The 24,595-nt window shown below is 34.5% G+C and overlaps 2 protein-coding genes across 4 annotated transcripts in view; one reads left to right on the top strand and one right to left on the bottom strand.

The window, feature by feature from the left end:
* The window catches only part of LOC133187205 (coatomer subunit zeta-1-like), a 406,408-nt gene extending 405,482 nt beyond the window's left edge, over window positions 1-926 (bottom strand). For 2 of the 3 annotated variants that reach the window (XM_061322568.1, XM_061322567.1), the window contains exon 1: window positions 800-885. In XM_061322568.1, the coding sequence (XP_061178552.1) occupies window positions 800-817 (18 nt within the window). In that variant the 5' untranslated portion in view covers window positions 818-885. Of the gene's footprint in view, window positions 1-799 lie in introns of all 3 variants that reach the window. The other variant, XM_061322566.1, reaches the window with a different exon arrangement.
* A 272-nt stretch (window positions 927-1,198) lies between these two features.
* On the top strand, window positions 1,199-18,061 carry LOC133186726 (SWI/SNF complex subunit SMARCC2-like). Its single transcript, XM_061322000.1, has 24 exons — window positions 1,199-1,336; window positions 2,614-2,733; window positions 2,992-3,077; window positions 3,434-3,681; window positions 3,967-4,109; window positions 4,945-5,022; window positions 10,444-10,494; window positions 10,759-10,871; window positions 11,471-11,604; window positions 11,738-11,826; window positions 12,437-12,645; window positions 12,770-12,883; window positions 13,407-13,563; window positions 13,941-14,063; window positions 14,189-14,390; window positions 14,571-14,693; window positions 14,999-15,154; window positions 15,276-15,355; window positions 15,441-15,533; window positions 16,098-16,283; window positions 16,442-16,576; window positions 16,666-16,813; window positions 17,202-17,405; window positions 17,672-18,061. The coding sequence occupies exons 1-24, from the start codon at window positions 1,223-1,225 to the stop codon at window positions 17,779-17,781; spliced, it is 3,216 nt and encodes a 1,071-aa protein (XP_061177984.1). The 5' UTR covers window positions 1,199-1,222; the 3' UTR covers window positions 17,782-18,061.
* The last annotated feature ends 6,534 nt before the right edge of the window (window positions 18,062-24,595 follow it).

The raw sequence follows: 24,595 nt of genomic DNA, 5'->3' as shown, positions 1-24,595 counted from the left end.
CCTTGGTGCAGTGATAATATTCAACCTTGAACTCTTCTGAAAATAATGCATGTAAAAATCACTCATCAAATTACGTCTCCTTAAGAGACTTTGTACTCAAAGTTCTAAAAGTTTTGGGGCTATATAAAGCAATTGATACAGTTACTTCTTCATTGAAATTATAAAAGAGGCCAATTATGGTCAACAAGATAATTGATTGGTAATAATTCAGTACAATGAGAAGCAATCATACTTATCCACGTCTCAACGCACACAAGGTGGTGTACAGTTACTCAAACAATGGAAATTCATCTTTTGCTTAAAAGTATTCAAATGCTGCAATGTTAGAACTATCTTTGATTTAGGTGGTTGTTTTGATATCCCATAGTACATAAATGAATAGTCAAATACATGTGACTTTTTGTCTATTTCTTACAAAGCACATTTTTCTGAAAAACTGCACATAAATAGCTTTATCAAGCTATTTTGAATAACTTAATAAAGCTATATAGCTTTTTCAAGCTATATAGCTAAATCAAGAGATTGTGCTGGACCTGCTTATATGTTAAATAAAACCAAGGTATTCAAAATGTAAATTTTGGCTTCAATCTGTTCTCAGTTTATGGTCTTGGGGCTAGGATGCATTCTCCATTATTATTATACCCAGTGTTATTTATCTAAAGCATCTGTAACAATAAAACATCGACAATAAAGGGTCAAAGTTTGACCATTGTTGCGATTTAATCATAAATCATGCCACTTATTTTTCATTCGAATGTCATAAAATAATGTTTTAAAAGCCCTGAATTCCTTCAATTACCAAAATTCCTCCATCCATGATGTAAACACCGGCCTCTGATGTACGACTGTAGAGAAAACAAATTTGACGTGGAGTAGCTCAATGTCAATTTAACGCTTCAATTGCCCTCAGATTAAAGCCTTCATTTTTCCTTCCAGTTAAACATTTGAAAGACTTACAATATTTGCAGTAAATATAGCGTACTATATCATTTGTGGAAGTAAATCAATCTGTATAATTAATTTGTATTCTGATTTAATTATTCTAATGGTTCGTATACACGTCCCGACAACTTTAATACTCGGATTTATTTTTGATTTTGAGAAAATAATATTTTTCTCTGCGTTCCTCCCAAGCGAAAAATAAACTGGTTCTCAGCTCGGCTATTTCATTTATTATGATTTATATGAGAGATATACGTGCAAGAACCAGTTTACATCCAAAATGGCGCTCCACAAGAAGAAAGACGGTTCACCTAATGTTAAATTCTTTGAGACCGTTGAAACAATTGCACAATTTGATTCTGTGAGAACATGGCTAAACAAAAATTACAAAAAGGTAAATCAATATTGAGCCAGTTAATGGTGTATTTACAAATAAACTGAATACTCCATTCGGTTATCATATCCCTTTGTTCCGACACTTGCCGGTTCTGCTATTTACACAATAAAAGGCATAAAAAGCAAAATTGGAATGACTATGCCTGCGGGATTATATAATATTATCGCATCCCTTTGTCTTATAAATGTGGCCAGGGGTAGAAACTCCCTAAATATACATCTCGCAAAGAATTGCGATTAGATTCTACCAAAGAAAAAAATGGAATTCGCAATTTCACAAGACTACTCGCAATTTTAAATGAAAAGCCTTTTCACATTGAAATTTAAAGATCTTAAAGATTTACTACTGTAAAATACACAAAATACATGTTCAAATGCAGTCTCACTGTGTTTAATTCAAAGTATTCATTGATTTTGTACAACTGAAAACTAAAAATGGGAAGGGATGAACATTTTTTCCTGAGTTAAGTTACACTGTTGAAAATCAACTCACAATTTTTTGCGAGTTACCAAATTTTTAACTTGCAATTTGGATATTCTTACTAGCATTTTGCAATTTGTATATATTGAATTTCGAACCCTGGTGACAGGTTCATGTTTATTTTATGCTTTTTCTTAAATATTCCTGTAATAAATAGGTACATTTGATAGCAAAGATATATGTAACAGTGTGACCATTTGGTGAGCAGAGTTTACACAGCTTACACCACTTGTAACTATTATTGACCTCTTAAACTTCAAACTACACGAGACACTCTCCAGTCTGTGATGTCACATGACGTTGTATGTTAGTTGCATTATCTAAATAGTGAATTTTTTACAAACAATAGACATTGTGGAGTAGATACATCTTTTTATGCTCTCTGCAAGAAATAAATCTTCACGAAAATTGGGGGCCTTTCTTATTCACCATTATCACATTGAATCATGGTAGCAAAAGAATTCTTAGAAGGATTCACACAAAAATTTGCCTGACGAATGCAGAATTCAATTTTGAATTTCCTCTGTTCTTACAAATAGAGCCTGTTTCTTGAGCAGTGCTCGCTATTATAAGAGCTTTAAATTGTTCTCAAAAATATTCAAATTAAATATCAGTGTATACATTGCTATAATATCAACTGAGCAGTCATGCTTCTTGAACATGAATCATTCAGATCAGCATAATAAGTTGTCATTTCTATTTAATTGTGTTTTGTAAAGATTCTCAATGTTTTCTGCTTTTAATAACCTTACATGTACAGAATATTTTCACACTCTCTTCTGTTTCTATTGCAGTATACACAGGCAGATCCACCAACAAACAAAAACCTTGCAAGTCTAGTGTGTCAGCTTCTGCAGTTTATGGAGGATGCATTTGGTAAACAAGTCAGCAATCCAGCCTTGACCAAATTACCAGTATGTAAAGGCCAACTTTCTTTAAAAGTTTAAAATTCAGAAATATATTTTTATTGACTATCCAGCACTTATCCCATTATAAATTTTGCTACGTGTAAAATCATTATGATAACTATGGGACTAAAACCAGCAATCTTTCAATTTCAAGGAAAAAAATCAAACCACTGCACAAAATAGTGAACATATGCTTCCAGATTGCTTTTAATATTAAAGACTGAACTCTAGCGTAACCCATTAAACATGCTAATTATTTTGTAGATGAGATGTTTCCTTGACTTCAAGCCTGGTGGTTCTCTGTGTCATATCCTTGCTGCTGTCTACAAATTTAAGAGTGACCAAGGATGGTAAATCATGCTCTTTCATAAACTGAGCAAAATGTTAATAATATATACAATGATCTGACCTTACAACAAATTCAGTTGTACTTACTGAAATGGATACCCATTAAAAATCCAAATAAATGCACTCTTACTTACATCTGCTTCTTCAAACACATATTATACACAGTCAAAAAAGGTTTGGGAGCATTTGGCTAAGGCTTTGGCATCACAACATCATTTGTCAAATGTCAGATGTATTTCCATACAGAATTGTGAAGAGTCGTTTTTGAAGTAGACTTTTGTGTATAAGAACATGAAGTGATTTGCATGTTATTGTTTTAAACTGGCAGTAGATACATTAAACTTAAAAACTTTTGTAGGAGGAGGTTTGATTTTCAGTCACCATCTCGCATGGACAGGAATGTAGAGATGTTCTTACAGATTGAGAAGACACTGGTCCAGAACAAATGTCTGATCATGCCCATTATCTACATTATGACAGATATGGACAAGGTCATTCTCCCGAAACTCAAGGACATCATTAAACGACATCAGGGAACTATCACAGATGATGACGAGGAGGCTACTCATATTATACATGTTCTGCCATCACACCCACCAGCTGAGGGTATGTCAAAAAAAAAATCATTTTATAACAGAAAGCTTAATGTGGTGATGTAGAAATTGAATTGATATTACTAAGAAATTCCAATCAATTTATAAGACTTTGACAAAACTGTTGCAAAATCTGTTGCATTACCTGCCTGTTAAAAATTGAAATGTTCTGTTAAAATATAAATATATAAGCAGACATGGCAGAAGAAAATGACATACTTTTTGTAACACTTTATAGGTTTAATTTGTAAAGTGGCCCATTGAAGGTAATAAATATAAATCTTGGACTTTGTTACAGAGGAGTTTATTCGTCCTGTGATGAAGAGGGATCGTAATGCAATGATACACTGGTGGTACACTCCTGACAGTTATGATACTTGGGTCCCTGATGTATCTCCAGATCTGGAGATAGAAACACCTCAGCACACAGGGGCATGGGAGGTAAGGTTTGTTAATGAAAAATCACCGCAATACACAGGGGCATGGGAGGTAAGAAATCGCCTCAACACACGGAGGTTAGGATTGAAAATCACCTAAACACTGAGAGGTGTAGAAGATAAGTTAATATATACCTCAACTCACAGGGGTGTAGTGAATATAGTGAACAAGGTTATTGAATATTTTACTTATTGCACAAGGATGTAGGATTTTAGTGAATCTTACATCTCAATATGTGGGATTGAAGGAGGTTAGTGAATATACTCCTCAACACACAGGGGTCTTTGTGGTAAGAGAATTTACACCTCAACAGAAAACAACCTGCATGGTATAGGGACCTAGCTGGTTATTATATGCTGCACAACACACTGGGGCCTCAGAGGTTAGAAAATTAGGATAAGTAAATATACACCTCAACACACAGGGAAGCAAGTTTTTGTAAGTATACTCAACACACAGAGATTTGAAAGATTGGAATATACGTGTACATACTTCAAAATACGCATATAAATTTACACAAGCTACAAATAAAGCAACTTAGATGTCGGTAAATGCACACCAAACACGAAGGTCATTATGGTCATTACAAATGTAACACTCCTTCATTCTTGAGTAAGACGTTATTGTGTGTGTGTGTTTGCAGTCCTTTGCTCACCTGCCATAAATTTGGGTTGATAGTAAGAAAGATTTTTTTTTTCCAAAATAAGATGAAATCTTTCTTGACCCTGTTGTAAAACTTGCACTGCATACAATCATCTATGAGTCTTGGTTTACAGTTCATTTAGTATTGCATACATTGAGTTGATTTGACAATTTACATTTTTATTTGTTCTTGCAGGTGACAGCCCGTTGGTTGTTAGATCTAGAGGAGTACAATGAATGGATGAATGAGGAAGATTATCTGATAGAAGATGAGGTAAGTTTGGGAGAGGATCTTAAACGCACACAGACTTTTGATTGCGTATGGGGAATGGAACAACAAATACACATTTGAAAGTAGGATGTGGAATTTGCATGGTATTATTGCTCAGCAAATGTGGTAAAATTTTCATAAAAAGTTAAAATTTTCATTGCAGCCTGTTAAGTCTAAACATTCAACATGGGTATAGCATTGCTTTTTAAATTTCTCCAAAAAAAATTAGATTTGACATTGAGCATGCTTTCTGTTGAAGAAGGAATAACACACCCGGTAAAATGTTAGTGGACAGTTATCTTTTTATTTGAAACTTTGACATGTATCAATGTAATAATAATAAAAAATGTATTTTTTGGGAGTTGCTAAAAAAAAGGTTTTAAAGTATTAAAAGCATCAAACAGAATGTTATCCAAATGTTCATTCCTTTTGACTGCCATATTCCTTGTTGTGTTATTCACCCTTAGCTGTTTTTAGCTCACCTGAGCTGAATGCTCAGGTGAGCTTTTCTGATCGAAAAGTGTTTAGCATCTGTCTATCGTCTGTTACGTGATGTCTGTAAACTTTCACATTTTTGACTTCTTCTCAAGAACCACTTTGTCAGCCACTTTAAATCAAACTTGCCACAAAGCACAGTGAAGGGTATTCAAGTTGATTTACAGGAAGAGGAACATCCTCCTTCAAGGGGAGATAAAATTAAGAATTAGTGTAAATTTAATGGTATTTTTTTAAAAATCTTCTTTTCAAGAACCACTGGGCCAGAATAGATGAAACTTGTATAAAAGCTTCATTACATAGTGTAGATTCAAATTTGTTGGAATCATAAACTCTGGGATAGGGTGGGGCCACAACAAGGCATCAAAGTTTTACATAGGAATATACAGTGCCCACTGTGCAATCCGACAACTGTGCAATCCGGCACACTGGACTTTCCGACCTAATATTTTATTCCCAAAATTTTCTTTATAATTTATATAGAATAAAACACTGTATATTCCGACCACTGTACATTCCGAATTCCGGCGCTTTTTGTCAACAGAACTAGATAATTACCTTATGATTTCACCTGAGTAATCCGACACAATTACACTGGTGTACCGTATAATTAGCCGCTGGCCAGATAACGTGAATGTCCGGTTTGGTCACAAGATTGGTCTACTTAGAGAGTAGTTAATTACATGTACGAGTTTGAAAGTGTTTATGTAAGCAATTATAAACGAACAGTTTTTGAATTAAAAATTAGGCAATCATTTCTCTGTTGTTATATATATGTCCCTGTTGTTATCAATTTTATTCTCGCACTGAAAAAATAGCATCCACGCGACAGAAAATAAAAAGAGTACATGATGTTTAGATCGCCTTTACCTTACAGAATAAATAAGATTTTCAGCTTGAAATTAAAATCAAATATGCATTCACGGTCCTTCGTAAAACCATGTTATGAAAAAAAAAATGAGTACGGCGAACTACTGTGTAACACAATACACAATTTGAAAGGCAGCATCTTGTCGTATAGAAAACGCTTCATTTCCGGATTAATATACACTGAATCAAGCGAGGCTGTGTACATAAAAGATTCGCCGGAAGCAAAATATACCGTCTTCAGTTGCCCATTAAATTTAAAATATTACGTCTGTTTGATTAAAATTCAATCGCAATCACAGTTTTAGAGTTACGTTCCGTTTGTATGAAAAGTCGCGTGACGGTATTAATAGCACAGTCTATGTTGAGAAATAAACAATGGCGAAAATCTGTAGAAAAAAATACCACTGTGTAGAGAAGGTAGACGAAATATTTACTTTAATATCGACTGCCAGTAAGTAAAAATTAAATTGCAACATCTCGAAGCGATCGGCAGTTCCATGTTTTGGCCATTAAAAAAAAAAGAAAAACATCGTATATTACTACAAAGTACAGAGTTTACTAATGCTATATCACAAACGCTGTTTCTCAAAGAAATGCTAATCAGATCTATTTTATACAGCCAAAAAAAACACACAATTATGCAAACACTTTGACAATTAGATATAAGTGTATTCTTAACCTAACGATTTTTTTTTTGTATGAAGTCGTCTGACACATATGATAATGCTCAGAAATATTCAACACTGGGTAATCCGACACACTGCCTAATCCGACATTGATTTTATTTCCCGCAGCATGTCGGATAAGACAGGTTTCACTGTATAGGAAAAAACTTCTTCTCAAGCACAACAAAGCCATGATTAGTCTTATTAATATTGAAGCATCCTTTGGTAGTGTAGATTCAAGTTTGTTCAAATCATGACCCCCAGTTGGTAGGGTGGAACCACTTAAATATTTAAAATTTTCAAAACTGAACTGATTTTTGCTTTTCTCTAGCAGTAACCAAAGTGCTCAGGTGAGCATTGTAGCCCATTGGACCTCTTGTTTTATTTTCATTTTTAAGGTGTAATAAAAAATATGTTTGTTCATGGTTACCCGACAGACCCTATATTTAATCGCTGACCCAATTTTTTTTCCGTCGGAAAAATCTGGAAGTCACTCGCCGGTCAGTTTAACTTTTACATGCATCTTAATCGGTCAAGCGTCTGAAATTGAAAGTACTAGAAACAAAATGGCGTGTTTAATATCTACATCAACATGTTCATGTCTATCGCCCATATGGCAAGCTGAAACAAAAGTAAAGCACCACACAATGGTAAAGCTGTTTTGCATTTCAACTAATTCGTATGAATATGTGATTAAAAAAATCAATAAAATTTTTTTTAAAAATCCTACCTAATGACCCTATTTTATTTCAGCATGTAACAGTAAACAAACATATTTTTTTGTTACGCCTAACTTGTGCATTAAAATGGTTCTGACATGTTTTACAAAATGATACCTCAAGTGAAGAACATATGCTTAACATAAATACAAGTTTCTCTGAAAAGGAGAATTCTTGGCATACTTTTCCTCTCAAAGCTGAACAATTTGTCTATTTTCGTGTTTCATTCTGTTTCATGCCAATCATATTCTATCAGTGTTGAAAATGTTAACTTTTTAGCTCACCCGAGCCGAAGATTCAAGTGAGCTTTTCTGATCACATTTTGTCCGCCGTCCGTCTGTCTGTCTGTCCGTCTGTCCGTCTGTCTGTAAACTTTTCACATTTTCGACTTCTTCTCCAGAACCACTGGGCCAATTTCAACCAAACTTGCCACAAAGCATCTTTGGGTAAAGGGGATTCAAGTTTGTTCAAATGAAGGGTCACACCCTCTTTCAAGGGGAGATAATTAAGAATTAGTGAAAATTTGGTGGTATCTTTTAAAAATCTTCTTCTCAAGAACCACTGGGCTGTAAAAGTTGAAACTTATGTGAGACCTTCATTACATAGTGTAGATTCAAGTTTGTACAAACCATGACCCCCTGGGGTAGGGTGGGGCCACAATGGGGGATCAAAGTTTTACATAGGAATATATAGGAATAAATCTTTAAAAATCTTCTCCTCAAGAACAACTAAGCCTCGATTAGTCATATTGATATGGAATCATCCTCAGGTAGTGTAGATTTAAGTTTGTTCAAATCATGACCCCCAGGGGTAGGGTGGGGCCACAATTGGGGATCAAAGTTTTACATAGGAATATATAGAAAAAAATATTTAAAAATCTTCTTCTCTAGAACAACAAAGCCACAATTAGTCATATTGATATGGAATCATCCTCAGGTAGTGCAGATTCAAGTTTGTTCAAATCATGACCCCCTGGGGTAGGTTGGGGCCACAATGGGGAATTGAAGTTTTACATAGGAACATAAAGAAAAAAATCTTTAAAAATCTTCTCCTCAAGAACAACTAAGCCTCGATTAGTCATATTGATATGGAATCATCCTCAGGTAGTGTAGATTTAAGTTTGTTCAAATCATGACCCCCGGGGGTAGGGTGGGGCCACAATGGGGGATCAAAGTTTTACATAGAAATATATAGGAAAAATCTTGAAAATTGTTTTTCTCAAAAACAACAAAGCCACAATTAGTCATATTGATATGGAATCATCTTCAGGTAGTGTAGATTCAAGTTTGTACAAATCATAACCGGGGGGGGGGGGGGGTAAGGGGGGGCCACAATGGGGGATCAAAATTTTACATAGGAATTTATAGAAAAAAAATCTTCAAAAATCTTTTTCTCAAGAACAACAAAGCCACAATTAGTCATATTGATAAGGAATCATCCTCAGTAGTGTAGATTAAAGTTTGTACAAATCATGACTCCCAGGGGTAGGGTGGGGTCACAATGGGGGATCAAAGTTTTAAATAGAAATATATAGAAATAATCTTTAAAAATCTTCTTCTCAAGAACAACGAAGTCACAATTAGTCATATTGATGTGGATTCATCCTCAGGTAGTGCAGATTCAAGTTTGTATCAAGTCATGCCCCCTTGGGGGTAGGGTGGGGCCACAATGGGCAATCGAAGTTTTACATATGTAAATATGTATATTCCTATAGGAATATACAGAAAAAAAACTTGAAAAATCTTCTTCTCAAGAACAGCAAAGCCTTGTTAAGTCATATTGATGTGGAAGCATTCTCAGATAGTGTAAATTTAATTTTGTTCAAATCATGACCCCCAGGGTTAGGGTGGGGCAACAGTGGGGGATAAAAGTTTTACATAGGAATATATAGGAAAAAACTTTAAAAATCTTCTTCTCAAGAACAGCAAAGTCATGTTTTGTCATATTGATATGGAAGCATCCTCAGATAGTGTAGATTCAAGTTTGTTCAAATCATGACCCCTGGAGGTAGGGTGGGGCCACAATGGGTGATCATAGTTTTACAAAGGAATATATAGGGAAAAAACTTGAAAAATCTTCTTCTCAGGAACAGCAAAGCCATGTTTTGTCATATCGATATGGAAGCATCCTCAGGTAGTGTAGATTCAAGTTTGTTCAAATCATGACCCCTGGGGGTAGGGTGGGGCCACAATGAGGGATCATAGTTTTACATAGGAATATATAGGAAAAAATCTTTTCGACAACAGAAAAGCCATGTTTAGTCATATTGATATGGAAGCATTCTCAGGTAGTGTAGATTCAAGTTTGTTCAAATTTTTTTTTTGGGGGGGGGGGGGGTAGGGAGGGAGGGTCCACAATGGGGGATCAAATTTTTAACAAGGGAATGTATGGGGAAAAAATCTTTAAAAATCTTCTGCTCAAGAACAGCAAAGCCATTTGTTATATTGATATGGAAGCATCCTCAGGTAGTTCAAAATCCAAGCCCCCCTCCCCCCCCTTTAAACTTTTCAATACTGAAGTGATTTGTGCTTTTTCCTAGCCAATGTGCTCAGGTGAGCGATATGGCCCATGGGCCTCTTGTTAAAATTAGAATAAATTTACTGGTACTTGGATACCCATTTACCTATACATGTATATACTGAAAAGAATATTTAATAATCACTAACTTTTTTCAGTATGAAACGAGGAAAAATAAACGTCCAAAGAACAAGTTTACAGTGGAAGAGGTAAGGAAAGGAGTAGATGAAAACAAACATGTAATACTGTATGTTTAATTGAATCAGAACTTTATCCCAAAATAAAAGTGAAATGCAGGCACATTATCTATATACAAGTCCTTTTCAATGTGCACAGAATTTTACAAGGAAAAATAACCATGAACATTTAGAAGAATTGCAAAATTTCATGCTTTATATCCAAACCATTTATGTTGAATAACCAAAGAAGTACTTGTTAATATTTTACTTATACAAATATATCATTGTTTTTAGTTCATAGCCAACCAGGAAAGTGACAAAAGAGAAAAGAGAGACAAAAAGAGCAAAAGGAAGAGGTCTCCCTCCCCCAGCCCTGCCCCTTCATCAGAGAAAAAGAAGAGAAAGAGGTAACTTTTACTTTTGATGGGTCTAGCTGAAAATAGGGTAAGGTCCCTTTTCTCCCCAGGAATTTTTTCTATGACTATTTATATGCCTTACATTAAGCCTTTGCTGTCATTCTTAGTTGTTTTTCCATGCCAGTATGTAAATATATGTAAAGAGTTTTACACCATATTTCACTGTGATTTTTTTTTTTTTCAAATTTGTAGGGAATTTATACAGCAGTGAACATGACCATGTTTTTATTTATCTTTTTATTATATATTTTTTTAATGGTAAATTTATGATAATAATTTTCAAGATGTTTCAGTGAAATTTTTAAAATGAGTATCAAGTAATGGTAAGACACTTCTTGAATGCAAAAGCTTCTGCGCATTTGATTAGTGATAGCAACAAGTTATATTTAGCAGTTATTATAAATTATTGTTATATATCTAGATGCAAAAATGTTATTTGGAAATTTTTAGCATAAACATTAGCACTGTAATTTTCTGAAGATAGTCTTGCAGTTGTCTTTTAGATTTCTCTGTGAAAAAGTTTTCTATTTTTTAGTTTTTGAGTTTTATGAAGCTTGAGCCAGATCTCTATTATAATATTCCAATTTTAGCACAAGAACCCCAGGAGGACCAGGAAATTCCAAAAAGAGGCTGAACAAAGAGGATACAGATGATGACCTCACGAGGGACATGGATGATCCCCTCCCAGAAACCAACATCCAGGAGGTTCAGCTCTCCAAACAGTGTAAGCTCTCATAAAGTAGATAAAGATCTAAGAATCTCAAAACTACAACTTATAATGCTTCAACCAAAATAGCATCAGATCACTTTATTTCAAGCATGTGTAAAGTGCATTTTGTTTTGTTTTGTTTATATAGCCAGCAGTAACCGTAGTAACAAGGACAGTGAAAACCAGCCAATCAAAGGAGGGATGATTATGGACATGGATGAAGAAGCCAATGACAAGGTATTTTAAAACAGTGTTAAAATGACAAAAATTGTGAATGTATTATTCAACAATCATATCCTGAGAAAATATGGAAAGGTCAGGAACATTGCTTGGACACTGACTGTTTTTATTTTGTACTTTAGGTAAGGGGGAAAATGGAAAAAAAATATGGTTGAAATTTTATGAAGAAATACTGTAAATCACTTTCTATTAGCGAGAACTTTATTTTTTCTCTTTGTGAAAATTCCATTTTTTGCGCATATATTTGTATTAGTTAGAATTACACGTATAGTCAACAAAAACCATAGCTCGCTATGAAAAATTTTGTCTCGCTTATAAATACCAAATATCTATCTCATGAAAATAAGGTGTCAGGAAAATATAGTGATCTACAGTAACCAAGAGAGAAGGGGGACTAGAATCAACAATCAAAATTTCGAGAATCCTGAAATTAAACAAATCAAGTTCGTTGAGAATGAAAGAAAATTTCATTTTAATGTGATAGGCATAGAGTATGAGCATGGACCAAGACTAAATATCTTTGTCAATGTTATCCTAGCAATGTATGATGAAAAAAATAGAATTGGAGAAAGGTGTAATTATTTAATCTTGTATTATTTCTTATTAGCTTATTGGTGAAGATAGAGGTGATGAAGAGGGAATGGATGAAGACACCAAGCGAGAGAAAGAGGAGGAGGACACAGTGACAGAACAGACCCACCACATCATCATACCCAGCTACTCGGCCTGGTTTGACTATAATGCCATTCACGCGATTGAGAGGCGGGCATTACCAGAATTCTTCAATGCCAAGAACAAGTCTAAAACACCAGAGATGTAAGTCACCAAGAAATTCTATTTTACTACATTTGTGGTAATGAATGATATACAAAGATAGATAATATTAGGTTTTAGTGACTATGGAGGACATACATTTTAAACTGTCTATAATGTTTTGCAGATATCTAGCTTACAGAAACTTCATGTTAGATACATACAGACTTAACCCCACAGAGTACTTAACAAGTACAGCATGTCGGAGGAATCTGGCAGGGGATGTTTGTGCCATTATGAGGTGAGTTCTAGACAGGAAGTACAAAAATCCGATGAAAAACAGTTTACAGTATTATTTTTAAAAATGTATATATCTGAAGGGGCAAAATTAAAAAAAAAAAGAAAAATAGATGAAACCAAAATGAATATCTTTTATAAGTACATTAAAATTCATAAAAGATATTCATTTTGGTATTCATTAAGTACATTAAAACTCAATTATAGTGGAGTCCTGGGGACCTGCAAATTTACTTTACACTTTATCCATATTTACATGTAGTTATATCCATTTAACAAATTCACTAAAGTATATATAACTTACTCGCATTATAGATTTTTTCCTTCAAGTAGGACAACCAAATAAATTTTGGGAATTTTTGTGGGACACAAAATCAATGAACTAGATTATCTGAGTTTGCTATATCCCTAAAATTTTACCAAGAATTGAGAATTTTGCTGGGGGTTAAAAATACTCAGCTGTTTAACAAGTTTAAACATATTTACATGTATGTTTTTAATGAATCTGTACTTTGTTTGATTTACAGAGTTCATGCATTCTTAGAGCAGTGGGGTCTGATTAACTATCAGGTAGATGTGGACAACAGAGCTACAGCCATGGGACCACCACCCACCTCTCACTTCCACATCATGGCAGACACCCCCTCAGGGCTACAGCCTGTAAACCCACCTAAAATTAACCAGGTACTATAAACTATTCCTGTATATCAGGGCTACAGCCTGTAAACCCACCTAAAATTAACCAGGTACTGTAAACTATTCCTGTATATCAGGGCTACAGTCTGTAAACCCACCTAAAATTAACCAGGTATTGTAAACTATTCCTGTATATCAGGGCTACACCTGTAAACCCACCTAAAATTAACCAGGTATTGTAAACTATTCCTGTATATCAGGGCTATAGCCTGTCAACCCACTTAAAATTAACCAGATGCACTGTTTATGTATATCAAGAAGACCATATAAGGTCTACATTTGATATTTTTAAGTGTGTATTCATACTTGCTTTGGTTTTGCTACATACAAGAGTGCTGTAAAATGATCACTTACCTCCATTCTAGCCCTCTGCAGCCAAACAGATTGTTTGTTTTGATGACAAAGACAAAGAAAGAGAAACAAGCGAAGGTAGAGAGTTGTCAGACTTTAGTCTACGCATGGATATGTATGCCAAAAAAGCATTGAAGGTGAGAGTATGATAAATTATAAACATTTTCAGCTTGAAAAAAAGGCTGATGAAAGAATACTGCAGAACCCTGTGTGACTTGGCGTGTTTCCTAATTAGTGATTTGTTTATGTGTTAATATTATAGGACAAGGGAGCAGCAACTCGTTCTCGTGAATGGACAGACCAGGAAACATTACTTCTACTAGAGGGATTAGAAATGTACAAAGATGATTGGAACAAAGTCAGTGAACATGTGGGGAGTCGTACACAGGATGAGTGCATACTACACTTTCTCCGCTTGCCCATTGAAGATCCATTCCTAGAGGAAAGTGACTTCAGTCATGCAGGTTCATACAGCATGATCATATTGGATTGCATCTGCTAATATACTGTTATATTTTTAGTGTCATTATTACTTTTCATTTGTGTTGTTTCTTGTGTGTGTTTTTGTTTTTAAATATTACCTAAGCTAAACAAATCAGTAGTTATTTGCTGCTGTGTCTCAGCTCTACTTAATCTTTTTACAGGACCTTTAGCGTACCAACCTGTTCCTTTCTCTCAGACTGGAAACCCCATCATGTCTACGGTAGCCTTTCTGGCTTCTGTTGTAGATCCCAGGGTTGCTGGTGCAGCTGCTAAGTCAGCTCTAGGTAAGACATCAGATGTAGAGGTTCATATAGAGGAAGATACAGGAAATGAGAGTATATCTACATTGTATGTGAAGAAAAGGATAAATTTACTTGTATATGTGCAAAGAAAACAGCTGTTTCAGTGAAAATTGGGATTTTTTTTATCTAGCAGAAAAATATGTACACATGTTTAGTCACCACCTATAATGTACATGTACAGTATGTTTTGATACTTGTACTTGTAAGTTACGAATTACCTTTCTTTGACAAGGAAATGTCATTGTTTAGTCACCAAAGTTGTACATGTTTGACATTGTATTATTTAGAGGAGTTCTCAAAGATGAAGGATGAGGTCCCTCCTGCTCTGACTGATGCCCATGTCAAGATGGCAGAGGACGCCCACAAGGAAGGAAAATCTGTGGATGTAGAGTTTGGGCTTGAGAAAAGTGGAATCGCAGGCACGGCTCCAGAGAAAGAGGAGGGTATGATGACTGTGTCAGATTCTATCAGGAATATTCCTCAAAAAAAAAAAAACGTGAAAGATTTCTCAATTCATAGAGTGGTGAGTGAATACTTGTGACATCATTGATTGTATGTTTACAGAAGAGCCTTCAAAAGAGGAGGAAGAAAAGAAAGATGAAGAAAAGTCAGATGAAAAGAAGGAAGAGGACAAGGAAGAAAAGGTCATTACATGTGTAATCTTTATGAACATTAAAAGAACCCCTCTCCTGGGAGGATATTTAAAATCTTTGTGTGGTTTATTTATAGAAAGAGGAGGCCATGGAGACTGATGCCAAGGAGAATGAAGAAAAGAAAGAAGTGAAGAAGGAGGAGAAAGAAAGTGAACAAGAAAATGCTGAGGTGAGTGGAGGAATGGAGGTTATTGAGCTATCATGTTTATTTCTCATAGTAAAATTAATAGCATTTTTTCAGTGAATGGGCAGGGCTTGCATCATCGTCCCATCGAGTGAAAAAATTGTGCATTAAATGTGCATTCAGTTTTTTAGAGTAGTTGAGTGTTCTTGTTTGTTGAAAATGTTTTGCATACAACTTTCCTAATTGTCTTACCTTCATTTTATATATATTCATTTTATTTTAATGAGTTTCATAGGTTAAAAACCTGTCAAATAAAGATAGACTACCAATGAACTGTTTCCTGTCTATAATGTACTTAAGAATAAAGAAGGTGCTATATCTCACTGATTTATTATGCTCAATCAAAAGTTTGACCTTATTTATCCAAAAAAATGGGCATTACATATTGTATATGCATTCCTTTAAATGTGCTGCACATCATACATGTGAAAAATACTGATACACACGTCTTATCATACTGATATTTACAGAACATGGATAGAGATGTTACATGTAAATACATGTAGATGTACTTATCAAATATTTATGTAATTCATAACTTTTAATCAGCAAACTAAACCAGAGACGGATGTAAAAGAGGAGACCGAGGAGAAGAAAGCCGAGGACCAGAAGGAGACGGAGGAACAGATCAAGGAGAAGACTGCCCTGGCGGTGGCTAAAATCCCCATCAAACCTGACGGCAATGTGGCCACTGCTGCCGCAGCTGCTCTGGCATCAGCTGCCGTTAAAGCCAAGGTAATGAGCATAGCAGGAAATTTCATAAGGATGATTATGTAAAAATGTTATGATTCACATGATAATGATAAAAATTGTCTTTCTGTTTTCCTCTTCTTGCATTTCTTCTTTTTCTATACTGGACATACAAGGAGTCAATTGTTACTCTTTTGTTTCAGCATCTAGCAGCTGTTGAAGAAAGAAAGATTAAGAGTTTGGTGGCTTTACTAGTGGAGACACAGATGAAGAAATTGGAGATTAAGTTACGTCACTTTGAGGAATTAGAGGCTATTATGGACAGGGAAAGAGATGCAGTATGTAGCTTTTGGATTATTGGGTAGATGTCTGTAGTGTGCATATGTGCTCCAGTAACAGTTATTTTACCAAAATTCTCTATTTATAGTTGGAGTACCAAAGACAGCAGCTTCTCCAAGAAAGACAGCAGTTCCACATGGAGCAGATTAAAGCTGCTGAACACCGTGCTAGACAGATGGCCATGCAGCAGATGGTGACAGAACAGCGACAGCAGAACATGGCAGGAGGGGACCAAGGTAAGAGGGAACCAGCAAGTCACTTGTCACAAAATACAAATAAATTTTTGTTAATCAGATGTATAACATGTACATGTACTTGCTCAAACAATTTGGCACCTGGGCATGCAGTAATGAATTTCGTCCTACTCTGACCATGTGTTGTCAAAAGCAAAAGGTTTTGAAAGCAATGTACAGTATAGCCATTCGAATTTTAATGTGTGATGAAAATGACTCTTTGCTTTATTTTTCTAGTTTTCTGTAGTTAAGATAAACTGAGTACTGTAGTTTGTTATTCAAAGTGATATTATTTTGTCTTTGGCAGTGATGTTTCAATAAATATTTGATGGTTGAAGTTAATTCAGGAAGTCATTTTATTTTTGCATTATCGCATGTGTCATTCTTGTAGCTTCTGCTGTGGGACACAGCATGGCTCCTAACCCCTCCCTAGCTGCAGCAGTGGGACAGAGTTATCCACTTTCTGGGTCACCAATGCCCCCACAAGGTCCACAGGCTACCCAGGGATCTCCAGCTCCTCCCCCTCCTTCACAGACTACACTGCCACCCCCTACCCAGTCTGTCCCCAACAGCTCAGCAGATGGGGACTCATCAGGTGAGAACACATTTATCATTAAATTAAAACTCCTCCCTTTATGTAAAGTATTTATGAATGGAAAGAATTTTTTCATCAGTAGAAAGAAATTTAAAATTTTTCTTTTACCCCCTTATAAAAAATAAATAAATAAATAAATACAGTATTCAAGGTGAAAAAGTGTTCGAAGTTTTTCTCGAAAATGGATTATAATGTTTAACAAATCTTTTCTTCAAGGAATTAAAAAAAAATTATCAGGTGAATGATATATTTTGTATTTTATGTAGGGACCACCACATCCAATGAGATGCAAGCAGAACCAATGGCAACAGACCCTCCACAGTCCACGGCTATTCCTCCCTCACAAACCATGATTGGAAACAGTCCAGTCTCTTAACATTACTGAAATCATTGTCATCCTTTCAAATCATCATCGATCACAAGCTTTGTTTTCTTCAGAAGACTGCTGTACTTCATAAATCAATGTGTGGCATATTGTGTTGTTGACAAAGGAAGGTGCTTAGCATACAGACTCTATGTGGACGAGGTCGTACAAATGTTGTGTTCTCGTGCTGTTCTCATCCCAGACTTTGTTGTTTATCATGTGAATCTCTGTATCAGTGGAGCATTTACCTATTTTGTAGTATGATGTAATAAATTTTATGTCTATCAGAAAATGTCTTCATTTTTAGGTCATCTGAGTCACATCTTCTTTGGAACTGCTAAACCAATTTGAACCCATTTTTATATGCCCACCTTAAGACGGAGGTATATGGTATAGTGTTCTTGTGAGTCGATCTCTCTCTTATTTTTTTTGTTTCTGGCTCTTAACTTAAATACTAAGAGACCTAGAATAATCAGACTTTGTCAGCTGATACATCTTAGAAGGCGTGTCGCACATTAAAAGTAGGTCGCTGTGACTTATCTCGTACATACAACATAGTATCTTATCTCATACGTACGACATAGTATCTTGTACATACGACTTAGTACCTCGTATGTACGACTTAGTATCTCGTACATGTACGTGCGACATATTAGAGAGGTTAAGCAGATGACCGTGTACGTCTACGTGTACATGTAGCTAGGGAAATCCCCAAATTTACTGCGATTTACGTCATCAGTTTTGCATAGCGCGTAATTCTACAAGTTGTACACAACGTGTAGATTCATATGTACAAGTAGGAAAGAACATGTAGCTTCTTAAACCCAAATTATAGAATGTATATTTTTCAGGCGGTGTTTGTCGTGATATTGAGAGTTTATTACGTACATCTATGTATCTTTTTTAATCAAAGTCATAGAATTATTTGATACAAATGGATTGTAAAGTGACTTGAAATGACGTTTTACACGTATCGCTACACGTACAGATTGTTAAACAGAACACGATGTTAGTTACGTGTACTTGTAAAACACTACGTACACGTAGACGCACACTGTCAAATGCTTAACCTCTCAATTATCTCGTACGTACTACTTAGTATCTCGTATGTACGACTTAGAATATTTTTTTTTCAATTGGCAGCAAAATGCTTCCGTACATATTTAATAATTTTAGATATTTGTTGCATTTGTCTTCGAATCAAATAATCTTACGATGATACATTCCTAGATATCCTTTATCGTGCGCAGTCTGATTTTTATTTGCATGAATTTATTTATTTTGATTAATATTTAACAATTGATCACCGAAAATTAAAGTGTAAAATAAATGCACAGAAAATTAAGGCAAATGTACAGTTTGCAATAAAAATGTATCATATAAATTATACTTTTTCTATACTTTTATTTTTTTCTTTGGACTCTTTCTTGGAAATACTTTAAAATGCTTAATATATTTTTTGCGGCCAATTTGATGCTTTAGTTCATATATATAGGCAAAACTATTGGGGGAGGGCGATCCCCCTCCCCACTTCTTACGGTCATGAATATAACGTTAAAATGCAATTGATTAATCGACAAATATTTCAGATGAACGAAAACTTCATTAATTCTAGTTGTGTATGCAACATTCAAAACGGCAGCCGTTGCCAAGGAAACAGAGGAAGGTCAGTTGGGGTTGACACGCGTTATTGCTCTTTAGTTCTAATGTCACCAGTGTGATATCTGCAAAAAGTAAAAAGAGAAAGCAACTGGAATAACATATCGTGTGTGTGATATGGCAAATTCTAGGCTTTGGACAGTGACATGTAATAATTATTTTTTTTGGGGGGGGGGGGGGGAGGAGTTGGCCCCCTACTTTTGAAACCGTTGCTAAGGGCCTGTCTTGATAAGGCCTATGAAATAATCTTGAAACTTTTCAATGCGTATATTGTTTTGTACGGAATCTCATTTTGGACCTATCAAATATGTTTAACAAATTTGTTGTTTTCATTTTAATTAACGAATTCAAAAATTTCTTCTAATGAATTAAATTCGTTTAATTATTAATTTGATATAAGAAACTCGTTTAAACTGTTCAAAAAATTTCGTTATATCGAATTGATTTTTTTTTTTGATAGGTCCTACATAGAGTAAGCTTTCGTATAAAAGGACTTCCGTACAAGGGACACATTTTTATATTTAAAGAAAATGGTAGGGTTTTGGCTTTATTGTGCCCTAAAAATTTACTGTTTTCAAAAAAGTTTTGAAACTGGCTTAGATATGAGTTGAGTATATGACTGTGATAAATCAAGAAAAAAATGTGGCATGAATGAGGACCATTCTGGAAAAATGAAATCATTAATTTGATGCATTTCTCCGTTTTAAATAGAAAAAGCCTCAAAATGACTAATTTCAAGGGGTATTTTCCTGAAGAAAATAGTGTCCACAGATGTCGCCCACTTCAATTTTTGGACATGTTATGTAAAAAATTCTTTGCAAAATCATATATCTCAAAATCTTTGTGGGCGATGCATGTGGTCTATATTATCTGAAAGAAAATTCCATTGAAAATCGATGTCTTCTGCAAGTTTTTAAGAAAATAAGGGAAAATGCACAAGTTCATGACGTCACAATTAGCCTATAAAAGGTCATGTGAGAAAATTATTTGCATGATCTTTCTGCATGGAATTTCAATGATTCAGAAAGCATAAGTTTCGATTTTTTAAATCACTTTCATATTTTAGAAAAATACAGGGCAAGATTTGTATTGAAACCGTACATTGTTCTTTCTTATTTGGGTTGAAGATTACTATAGTTTGCAATAAGTAGAATAATCTATAAAATAATTTAAAATACAGTAATAATTTAAAATACTAACTTACTAAAGTTTGTGTCAATTTGAAGGAAATGTGGAATTATTTAATCAGAAGTTTGTTTTCATGATTAAATATATCATACATGTACATACATAAAAATGATATATAATTCATAGTATTATTTCAAAAGCCCCTTCTTATTTTAATAATATGTTTTAAATAAATTGGTTTGATTATTCACTGCATCAAGGTAAGGAACTCTGTACATCGATATTTTTTTTTATATTTTTGAATGATATTTCCTATTTACGAAAGCCGGATAGGCTCATTTTTGACAAGGTAAAAAAAAAAAAAAAACTCGTTATAACGAGATAGTTATCTCGTTATAACGAGTTAGTTATCTCGATACTAACTCGTTATAACGAGATAATTATCTCGTTATAACGAGTTAAATATTTTTTTTGTCTTGTCAAAAATGAGCCTATCCGGCTTTCGTACCTATTTACTAAATAAACTGAAATAAAATAAAATGCACACTCATATACATGTAATTAACTGAATGCAGTACCACGCGGACTCATTGTTATTCGTAAAATTCAACACACAGTCTGACAATCAATAGGCCAAACATGTCAATCTATTACAATCTTGGCATAATGATTTTGCCTTACCTAATTACATAAAACGGAATCCAACATGTGCACTCGACCTTTGACAATTGATGGAGAGATTAACAACGGGGCATGTTCCAGCATGGGTATTCTTCTATTAGCAGTAAATAAGAACTAAACAAGATCGGGAATAAATAAAGCGACATAATCAGGAATTGTTGACATTTCCAAATTGAAATAATGGGTTGTTTATTTTTCCGGAGGGGGAAGTTTTAGACTATTTTCTTCGAAGTTAGTTCTGTGTGACGTAGGTAGAAATACAGCCTTCAGATCTAACAAAAAACGTTTACAAATAAGGCGTGATGCATCCATATGGAAAAGGTTATTACGAGGGAATTGCCCCCGGATAACTCAGTCTTTTAACTCCTTAAGTGACCCTAAACAGATCATCATGTAATTATTTCGGTAAATGACACATATGATCGACGATCTCCTTTATAGAATTTGGGTACAAATATGATTTACTTTCCGACAGGACAGTCCGTTTTGTTTGTTAACATAGAAATTGTATTTCTGATTTTGGGCATTTCGATAAAAATCAAGCATAAGAGATGCTTCCGTGCTATAACCTGAGCAACTTCAATTACACTATACTGTTTCATACATTTCACATTCAAGTCCTGTTAAAATGGCTATTCTTATGTGTGGAGGTGCGCGGGAATGGGACACCCTCCCACCTTCATTTGTTCTCCTTCATAATATCAGTAAGGTTCATATGTGGTCCTTTAGGAATACGCCATACTTCGTACATGTACTTCATATTTTATTACATATGTCATAGGAAATAAATACGTAAAATAACTTGAACAGCAGTAGGGGGTGGCTGGTGGTGGCGGCCGGTGTTGTGCAGAATCACTGTATGGAGGAATTTTTCTCTCAGTGTTAGCTTTTGCAATCTTCACACGTTTTCAATATCCTAGCTATCTCCTTTCAGGAAAAAAAAATCGTGGAGGAGGACGGTTAAGTCGACACAAACACATAATTGGACGAACAAACAAATACAGTGTAGTAAAAACTGAGGATAAAATTTTCCTTATAAATAATTTTCTGGGATTTTTTTTTTATAGTTTGTTTGTTTTTTTGTTTACTTCGAGAAATTTCCATTGCCGATGGAAGCCAAGGCTGCAAAAGACCTGTACTGTGTGTACTCGGCACGTTTGAGGAGTGAGGAATCTTTTTCGTGCATGCCAGCACTTACTGCTACACGGGAACTCGGTTTATGCGATTTCATCAGAAGAAACCGGTCTCCGTGGGATTCGATCCCGCGACTTTAAACTGGATTTTAAACTCGTAAGTGACCAAACGCTCTCATCACTGTGCCACTTGGGCGACCTTTTCTGGGTTGAGCGGAAGGCAAAGATACTCCCCTCGCTGCTCTTATGTTCTATATACAGATGAATACTGTAGCTCTTATGTTCTATATATATATAGATGTTATGTTCTATATATAGATGTATACTGTAAATGTGATAATGTAAATGTTCAATTCTTATTATAGTATTAAAGATTTTATTTGAAATTATTCACTTCTAGCAAGTCAGTATATTTGATCATCTCCATAACTAGAGCATTTATTCCCTGCCAATTGCAAGATTTTACTTTTAACAATAGCCCCAAGGAACACTAGCATTAACCCATGACTTAAAACAAACCTTTCAAATCTTTCATTAAGTGATGGAAAAAAATACTGTAAGTTCCTCATGGTTCATATTGCAAACAAGATTTAAGGGGGGCCGACCCTCTGATAAGAGAGGTAACTTTCCAAGTAAAATATACGAAAACAATTCATAGTTTTCATTATCAGAGTTTCATTATCTAGACCTTGGAGTAGTCAATTCGATCAAACCCAACATTTGATGGAAGCATTGTCTTCTATTTCCTTTGACTATACTTTTCAAATTGCTTTATTATATATAACAAAAACATTTAAATCCAGGATTAAAATCCTTATAAATTGAAAAAGTTCTATCTTCTTAAGGACCATCTTAAAAATGGTTTAATGTATCAAGTACCAAATATAGAATTTTTATTAGTATTACATTTTTTTCCCAATGAAAAAATATTTATAAAAAAGATAACTCTTGATAACAGATGTATTCTTTTCTTAATACAACTACATACAACATTGTGATATTGAAATGTGGACAGGAACACCCCCCCCCCCGATATTCAACCCCGGGGCTTGTTGGACATTTTTTTCACAAATTATATTTATTACACTTATTCGTCATGTGTACCATAGGAAAAAATCGTGAAAACTCCAAAATAATCGTTCCACACAAAAAATGCCTCATTATACATTATAAGAGAGAAAGGTATGCCACTCCGGTTTGTTTACGTTGTAGCCCCACTGGTCATTTTGGGTTTAAAAATATGTATTTATTTTATTTTAACCCGATAACATGACCTAAGATAGAAATATATGTAGAGACAGCGTGAACCGACATTTTAGGTTAAAATAAAACAAATGCATGTCTTTTCCATGTATATACATATTCCCGGCCGCTCATTTTTAAAAATATATTTCCTGGTACCTCTAGCATTTTTAGAGTTTGTTTTAGAGATTTCCTGAATGCAAAGCAAAATATTATCGCTACTCGCTGCTCCGTGACATCCTTCAATGTCATCGTTTTTTGCTTTTTTAAATTAAGTCTATCTGTCTTTGGAAATTGGTATTTTGTAAACAAAGCAATGTAATTCATTACATTTTAGCATTTTTTTTAAGTAATAGAACAATATTTATTTTAAACATTTAAATTTTATTTCGTTTAAGCGCCATTTATTAGAGGTATGACTGTATACATTATAAAGTGTATAATTAGTGATAAAATAACTCAATTTTGACCCTGCTCCATGATCCCATTTTTGCTGTCTTAAATCTTTGATAATTTTGATAAATATGAAGATATATATCCCATTTTTTTTAACTCAAATTATTTGAATCTATTGTTAAAATATGTGTACCAAATTTGGTTATAATATGACGTTAAATATAAAACTTATGACAAAAGTCTACGAATATTTTGAATGGCCCTCGTACAACTGACCCTAACCTTGCCATTGGAAGCCCTCGATGAACTTATTCTGGGATAAGATTGAGGTCATATTCCAAGATCACACTTAAATAAAAAGTGTCAGATATCGCCTTCAAAGTTGACTTTGAAATTAGTAAATTGGATGAAGCTTTGTTTTGTGTTACCATATGAAAATCATTCACTCAATATTCGTTTAAGTGCAATGTTTTCAAGAGGAGATATTTCAAACTAAGATGACTGCGCAATAAACCTTTCTGTGTTGTAGAGCTTTCATATCAAAGTTTGCACTTGAAAGTTGATATACCCCTTGTCAGTGCATAGCG

This window comes from Saccostrea echinata, unplaced genomic scaffold, assembly GCF_033153115.1.
Source record: "Saccostrea echinata isolate AGI-Se365-2 ecotype Australia unplaced genomic scaffold, CSIRO_AGI_Sech_v1 ptg000014l, whole genome shotgun sequence".
In the NCBI taxonomy this organism is placed as follows: Eukaryota; Metazoa; Mollusca; class Bivalvia; order Ostreida; family Ostreidae; genus Saccostrea; species Saccostrea echinata.
This window is presented reverse-complemented; position numbering and strand designations above follow the sequence as displayed.

Bases quoted from the DNA above. Each gene is read 5' to 3' on its own strand.
- LOC133186726 (XM_061322000.1), top strand. From the start codon at position 1,223: ATGGCGCTCCACAAGAAGAAAGACGGTTCACCTAATGTTAAATTCTTT. The intron at 3,078-3,433 runs GTAAATCATGCT...AAACTTTTGTAG, and splicing joins TTTAAGAGTGACCAAGGATG to GAGGAGGTTTGATTTTCAGT. The intron at 16,284-16,441 runs GTAATGAGCATA...CTTTTGTTTCAG, and splicing joins CAGCTGCCGTTAAAGCCAAG to CATCTAGCAGCTGTTGAAGA.